We start from the raw sequence: 8,261 nt of genomic DNA on the forward strand, positions 1-8,261 counted from the left end.
ATCTCCCATCCTTAAATTGTGTTGCTTGACCCCCCATTTTTTTTTCTTCTTCTTCTTATTATTATTATTATAGAAAAATGCTTAAAGGAAACCAAGGCATAAAACAGCTACATAAATGACCTTTCAAAAGTGTAATGCTTAGTAACGAATCTTGTGCTTGTTGATGCTGTATAAAGTCTGTTTGTGCCCAGCACAACTTAAAGTCAATTGCCCAAAAGATGTGGCAATGCAATTAGTAACAGCGCCCATAAAAATAGATTTCAGTTATTACAAATGTCACCTCTGTTCCAGTGCTAAATAGTGGTTAATCTTTAAATAGCTGTCAAACACTTGATTCAGAGGTTATCATGGAATATATTCCCCATTCTGTACAACATTTTATAAATGAAATAACGTTCAATAAAAAATAATAATAATAAAAACTTCACAGATTGCTGAAAAGGTAATAGCCATGATATGAATTTGTACACAAGACCACAGGCAAGTCTTTGCTACTGTCGACAGTACTCAGCGGTGATGTTGGGCAAAGGATAACCAAAAAGAGAGAAGTCTAAAATATACTTCGGTAAAAGTTCCTGGAGAAACTTCTGAGGAACCGCACATAGATAATAATGCAGCGTTTCCTTAGTAACAGGTTTATACCAGGCCTGACGTTCGGGGAACTGCACGTGCTGTGGTGCACCGATTCGCTCCAACACGTATGCAGCGTCACTTTCTAACTTCTCGTACGAGCCTATGAAGTTATACTGAACAGCGCATGGCTGGCATAGGTTATATATAGGCATCCAGTGCTCATTCATGTGCTCGGAGTCCTCGTCCAGCAGGTAGTGCACAAACTCTGCAAATGTCACGTCGTCCCCAGCTACTTTCGCATTCTTCGCATGACCCTTCCGGTAACGCCGGATGATCTCCGCGCCGTATTTCTGCTGGTATGCCTTGATCTCGCCAAACTTGTTCCGGTAAGCAGAGAGCAGGCGTGCCATTGGCTCACGCACGAACATGAACTTGAAGTAGTGGCTCAAACGGTAGCGGATCTCCTTGGGCGAGAAGTCCGAGAGGAAGAGCAGGTCGGCGCGGTGGTCCATCTTCATCTTAACGTGAACGTCGGTCAGCGCGCCACTCAGTACCTTTAGCACTCGCTTCCAGTTGGAGCAGGCCACCTTGGGCACGTAGCAGTAGAGAAAGCGATACTTTTCGTTCACCAGGACGTGCTGGAGCAGGGTTTTCCGTTGTAGTGAGCTGAGAGACCACACACTTTGGGCTGTCTTCTGCTGGCCGCACATCGCCCGGATAGTGCGGTTACGGATATCCTGTAAAATCTGAGGAAAAGATGGTAGAATATTAGTGCTATAGCAGAGCTAACGGTATGCTAAATCCAATAGCTGGTTACAGGATATACTGTGATAATCATCATGTGTCACAAGAAATCAGTCTACAAGGGAACTACATATGGGAATGTCACATCTGTTTCACTTTATGTAATTTCACTTTAAAACGTTAGAAAGGTTGCCAAGATAAGGAATATAATGTCATTACATGGAGGAGAAAAACTAGTTTAACCTAAAACGAGTTAGTCCAGAATGCAGCAGCGAGAATCCTTACTAGACCCAGAAGATACGAACACATCATCCCTATCTTACACATGTCTAAACACATCTCCTGTTATACTGAACTTTCAGTCTCTTAACACACAGTATGATATACACACATGACTGATTCCTAAGATCACCCAAATAACGATGGTTTCTGGTTCCTCTCTAGGTTTCTTTCAATTGCATCTCAAGGAGATTTCAAACTCACTTCAATAATTTTTGATTCTGTAAAGCTGCTTTAATAAGAAGGACCATTGTTAAAAGTGCTATATAAATAAACTAAATTTTATTCTGTTAATTAAGAAGCGTTATTTAACGTTTTGTGATTCAGAGTTTATGAGTTTAGACTTTTCCTGTTTTACTGGTTGTAGATTTTTATTAGTGGGCAGCTTGTCGAACACACAATTTGCCACATGCACCCCGGAGCATGGGAGTGTCACTGTTGTTTGTGAGCATAAAAAAGCAACCTCAGAACCTAATCCACACCAGGTGTAACTTGCTTCAGTTTTGACATGAGGCTACAGTCCTCCGGATATGCAACTTACTGGCATTATATTTAAAGCTTTATTAAGATAGCTATAAGAAATTTAGGCAAATTCTCTCTGGGATTAATAAAGTCCTTTAAATCTTGAACATATTCAACAGTAATGGAACAGCACTACTAGAGCACTGCATCCCTCGTTTACCTTGTAAGGCATACATGTTTAAGTTTTGGCCAAAACTGTTTTTGAATCAGGAAATGATGCAGAAATGTCAACAAAAGCCGCAGGCCGTACCGCTCAACTGTTCGACATTTCTGCAGCGCCAAGTTAAAGGACGAGAAAGCTCAAATGAAAAACTGTATAAACAAACAGATTTTGAAACAGGGGCTGGATTACACTAAGCATTCCACCGACATGGTCACACACGAGCTCTTCATCAGGACAAAAGTTTATATTATTATCTAACTGTGATTTATTTTAGTGTATCAGTGTGTCAAACCCAAATCTCACACAAGAATGACCTTTATCATGTTAAAAGAGTTAAGTAGAGTCAGTCAACACATTAACAACTAATAAGCTGGAGCTTATTTCTTTATTTGCAGTTTACACAAAGCTGCACTTAACGGCCGAGGCTGTAATCCAGCCCATGCGATTCCCTCAATCCATCTTTAAAAATAAACAGTAATTCATGAAAATTAAATTGTAAATTGATATTTCTGAAACTGGAAGCATGCAAAGACACATTAAGCCCAGTATTGTGTAGGTTCCCCTTGTTTCAGCAGAACAGCTGTGACCCCTTGAGGCATACACACACAAGATCTCTGGTGTGTATCATGGTGTCTGGCCCTGAAACAATAGCAGCAGATCCTTTAAATGCTGAATGTTGCGAGGCGGGGCCTCCGTGGATCAGACCTGTTTGTCTGACGCATGGCACTGATGCCGATCGGACTGAGATCAGAGCAATTTTGAGGTCAAATCAACAATTGTTTGCCTGCGAAGCCTCATACACAGCAAGTTTTTCTTAGCATCTCATTACCAGTCTGTCATGCCATGTGCTCACAGAATACCTTTTTTTTGCTTTTTAACAAATTAAACAAAAACTATGCTAAAAATCTTTGTAAAAACATTTCCAAATCTTAAGCAAAAAAAAATTATTACATGGTTTCGCATTGTTCATAAGAATGCTGTAGGTTCAGGGTTGCTTTACTGCAAGTCGTAATTAATCATATTTTTTGCACTTCATTCCAACCCCGTCTAGCTGAGCTGAGATTACATAATCTGTAATCTTTCTTCTGAATCTGATAAATCAGCAAGTCCTAGATTGGTCTAATTCACCCTGATTAAGCTTGAGTTTTTTCAAGCGTTTTTTTTTTTGGAACATTCCTCCAAATGAAGAAGCTCAACTTTACATTTGTTCCATGTTACTTAAAAGACATTTTTAGAAACAAAAGTACAGGGTGAGCACAAAGTCCTCCCTTGATTATGTACAATAAGAGACAGAGAGGACAAAGACAAGAAACATGAAGACCATGAAAAACAGAATCTTTTGTGCAAAATCAGGGAAAGACCTTATGTACAAGAGTGATCATCTTTGACACGTAGATTCCCATTTTCTTGATTTTAAAGCCTTTGACTAAAAACCTTTTGTGACACCAGTGAGATCTGTGCGGAGGCAATAATAAGATGTGCAGGTGTAAGTCACTGCAAGCCCATAAAAAAATGTCTAAGAGGTGTAGCTGTGCAAAACTATTTATTTAATTTAGAATGTGAGCAGGAAATCAACTTTCCATTTGTAATAAATTCAAATACTCTAATTCAGCACTGGATCATCGCCACAAAAATGGGAATCACGGATTCAGGGTTGAAAAACAAAAAAGCATATACCAAATCTCCAGGAAGTGCCAGTGTGGGTGCAAGCTGTCACTCGAACCGAGCAGAAGCCACACCTGATAGTCTGTTACGAGCCAAGAACAAGTAATTAAACAGGTGCAATCAGGTGTGACGTCTTGAATATTGTGTTTTTCATTTCAGATCCAGGATAAAACTTTGAAGCGAGACATAACACCAGTCGACTTTTCTCTCTGAAATTAGGAAGGAGATCGTCTCTGTATGAAATATGATCAGTTCTGATACATTAAGAAATGTTCATCAGTGTAAGCATTTGATCTAATTTATGCTTTTAAATACATTTTTGATTACAGCTTCTGAGCAACCCTGTGGCAGGAGTTAAACCCACGGGTAGAGGTCTATAATGCATAACAAGATGGATTATGAAGTTATAATGCAGTATGAGCCAGATCGGCAGTGGTGGCTCACATAGTTAAGGCTCAGATTTACTAATCGTAGGGTTGGGGGTTCAAGCCCCAGCACTGACAAGCTGACACATTAGAGCCCTTGAGCAAGGGTGCTGTATTCTTTCTGACCCTGTGCTCTGACCCTAACTGTGTGTGCTGTAAAGTATATGTGACAAATAATTTAATCGTAAACTGGTGATTCAGTGTGTTTAATGTAAAACATTAACTTAGTGAGTATTATGTATGTAAACTGATGAATAAGCAAAAAAAAAAAAAAGTAAGTAATGCAGTTTTAAGCCACTGCAAATATGTGTGGAGTTCTGACTCATACACAGATGTGTGTGTGTGTGTGTGTGTGTGTGTGTGTTTGCAGTTTCCTAAAGAAAAAAAAAAAGTCTAATGAACTTGTGGTTAAAGTGCTCCATGAAGCAGGACCAGGACAAACAAAGCTCTGGCTCTGTCTCTCTAAAAAAAAACATCTGGTGATTATGAAATGATGTTGAAAATAAACCTTATTTTCAAAAAAAAATCTTAGGGTAGCTCACACATCTGGGGCTCGTGCGCTTCCGGTGGCGCTGGAGAGGGGGGCAGTTAAGTCTCTTCTTACCTGCGAGTCCACGTCCACAGCTGGTTCCTGCTGCGTGACCCGGTAACCGGGGGTCTTGCCGCTGCCCAGAGGCGACGGCGTGTGCATGCTGTTCAGCATTCCCTTCTCGATGAGCAGCAGCAGGCCTCCGGACGCCACGATCACGGCGAACGTGAGCACGGACGGGAGCAGCGCCGTGCGTCGGCGGTGCGTGGAGCGCGAGCTCAGCGCGGGACTGAGGCGCAGCACCGAGGAGCCGCTCGCGCCGCCGCGCGCCCCGGACTCCGCGTTCCGAGACGGCATGGCGGAGAACAGCGCTCTCTCTCCCTCTCTCTCTCTCTCTCACACACACACACACTTTCACTCTCACTCCGCAAACCACCCCAGAGCGAACGTGGCAAAGTTACAGCGAGTCCATTCCGCTTTCCGTCCCCTCTGACTACAGAGTTCTGACTGGAGCTCTCAGTGCTGCTGACGGAGGTGCTGTGGGGGGGTGGGGGTGGTGGTGGGGAGGGGGGGGGGTGTATTTTGGGGAAAGGGGGAACTCTGGGAAATGTAGTTGCCGCGTGCCGTGGGGTGGAGGCGGAGTCAGGAAAATCACAGGGCTAAGTGTGTTTGACGCGTAACTTCAAAGGCTTTTTAAACTTTTAAACAATGTATCAGAAGTCGAGCAGAGCCGGATGGCCGTCGCGCGCGCTGCTCCAACTGCCTGTGGTCACGCAAGGCCTAGCCAGCTTGTTGGAAACTTTTGTTGAGATGATGATGACACACACACACACACACATCATGAGATGAGAGTGACCTGACGGGAACAGCCATCAGGTCAGCATGCGTTCTCTCCTCTCCAGGTTTAAGGTTAAGCTGATGCAGTTCAAAGGTTTCAGATTGATTATTGGTTAAATGTTGAAATGTTAATTACACTCTCAGTCTACGAGCAGGTCCGGACTGACCATCAGCACCTGAAGGATTCCCTAACTGATTTGGCCTGCTGCCAGCCAGCGTGTTTTTTTTTATTTAAATAATTAATATATATTTTCTATATTATTGCCCGCCCTGTGTACTAAAGTGATGATTTTTGAAGATGCCGTTTAATTAGTTACTTATGTTAATAACAATATGAATCTGTTCATTAATCTGATGCTGTTAGTCTTGACTGGCCCTGTTACGTTCCGTTCCCTCCGCGGCAAAGCGTTTAAACGGACATGTTGGGATGGAGAGGAAGCGGCCAGGTGGAGCAGGAGGGAAATGACACGCGAGAAGAAGCAGAAGAAATGTTGCACAGATTTATTCACGGCTTCAAGTGCAGTCAGTTTTATCTGTAAATGGCTGTAGATTTATCTTTGAAAGGTTTTTTTTTTTCATTTGAACTGCAAATAAATATGAGATGTAGCGCCATACTACATCATCACTTAGAATACATTAATATTATTTGTAAAGTTACATGAGTCTTTTAACATACAACAACAAATCAGATTCTTTTATATACTGTAGGTAGGAAGGCAGCAGGGAAACAGGAGCTAGAGTGTAGACATGGACAAAAATGAGTCATAAAGTCAGATTTAAAAAAAATATTATATTGTTTTAATGTAGTCATTATTGTTCAAATTCTTACCTTTTAAAAAATTGTCTGCTCATTTTTAAAGATTAAAACCTTTTTTCCTTTTTTCAAATTAAAGAGGAGACAGCCTAGCACTAGCTCTGGTGCAGTGATCACACATCAAAATTCAGCCAGGGACTGAGACAGGTAGAAGGAAAATATGTTTTTTCTATAACACATTGGATGACATTTTTTGTTTTGCTAATTTAAGTTAAGTTAGTTAAGTTAAGTTAAGCCTTTATTCGTCACACATACATTACTGCACAGTGAAATTCTTTATTCTTCGCATATCCCAGCTTCTTGTTAGTAGGCAGGGGTCAGAGCGCAGGGTCAGCCATTTTTACGGCGCCCCTGGAGCAGACAGGGTTAAGGGCCTTGCTCAAGGGCCCAACAGTGGCAACCTGGCGGAGCTGGGGCTCGAACCGCCGATCTTCCGATCCGTAACTCAGAGCCTTAACACACTGAGCCACCACTGCCCCTATTGATTTGGATATCAATGTCATTTAAAGATAAATAAGTAAATACATATTTATTTAGATTCTGAACAATCAAATTACAATGAGGTGGTTGTTTTGCACCAAGGTGGAGACAGTCCTGTTTGTAGCACTTTAGCAGAAGAAAAATATTTTGATGAATGGTTACACTGCAAAAAGAGTGGTATAAAGTTACCCAACAGCAATGTGAAAAACTGGTGAAGGGCATGCCACTATGCATGATGGGTGCATCGCTTCATGCGCTTCCCTTCTTACCTTGACGTTCTGCAATAGGGTCAACCTGGATTCATCAGGCCACATGACCTTTTTCCATTGCTCCAATGTCCAATCTTTATGCTGCCTAGCAAATTAAAGCATTTTTTCCCTGATGAGTCTTACTTATATGAGTCTCGCATTGTGTGAATGGAAATGCTTTTTTTAATACCATGCAACTTCACCAAGTGTATAATCTCCATTTGTAATTTATTTTGAGCACTACTGACCACAAAGTTTACAGTTGACCACTATTCTTCCAGGTTTTAAAAAAAAGTGTTGAAGCGTTCTTAACCCAGTTTCAGTCATTTTAGTCCTTAGTTGTGGTGTTTGCTTGATGCAGCCCAAAGGCTTTTTTGGTCAGGAAGTGTATTTTGAAATATATAAAAAAAAACTGGGACTGATAAAGCTGATAAAATGAATAGCATCGATACCTATAATTTGCAGTCCACACTCCAACATGGTGCGTTGCGATTTGCTGATAAACATTAAGAAGAGTGTAACAGAGTCAACCCTCAACCTATGCATAAGATTACTGATATCCTCTCCGGGAACCATCACCATATCACGGTGGAGAGGTTTGCGTGCCTTAATTAACCTCGGGGCGGTGTTGCCTGGAGCCATGTGCTCCTGGTAGAGTCTCCCATCTCCTATGATTTAAACCCATAAAAAAGAAGAGGGAGTAAAGTGACCGTGCCTGGAGAAAGCCCGGGGCCCATGTCCGGAGCCACAGCCCATAAGAGCAACGTGGACCCACCACCTGCGTGAGAAACCGATGGGGTTGGGTGCGCTGTTATTTGGGTAGCAGTGAAGGCTGAAGGCCTCAAAGGACCAGGGGTTGAACTTTGTTAGTGTGGGCAATGACGAAGATACCTGGAGGGGCGTGATTGGGAGGAACAGCTTACCTGGTCTAAACCCGAGCAGGGTTTTATTATTGGATTTCTGTGCTAGTCATGGATTGTCC

At 42.1% G+C, this 8,261-nt stretch overlaps 1 protein-coding gene across 1 annotated transcript; it reads right to left on the reverse strand.

Annotated features, from left to right (window-relative positions):
* Positions 1-334: 334 nt before the first annotated feature.
* On the reverse strand, positions 335-5,433 carry chst14 (carbohydrate (N-acetylgalactosamine 4-0) sulfotransferase 14). Its single transcript, XM_053489113.1, has 2 exons — positions 4,976-5,433; positions 335-1,319 (listed from the first exon to the last, which is right to left on the reverse strand). The coding sequence occupies exons 1-2, from the start codon at positions 5,255-5,257 to the stop codon at positions 492-494; spliced, it is 1,110 nt and encodes a 369-aa protein (XP_053345088.1). The 5' UTR covers positions 5,258-5,433; the 3' UTR covers positions 335-491.
* Between the last annotated feature and the right edge of the window lie 2,828 nt (positions 5,434-8,261).

This window comes from Clarias gariepinus, chromosome 27 (genome assembly GCF_024256425.1).
Source record: "Clarias gariepinus isolate MV-2021 ecotype Netherlands chromosome 27, CGAR_prim_01v2, whole genome shotgun sequence".
Lineage (NCBI taxonomy): Eukaryota > Metazoa > Chordata > Actinopteri > Siluriformes > Clariidae > Clarias > Clarias gariepinus.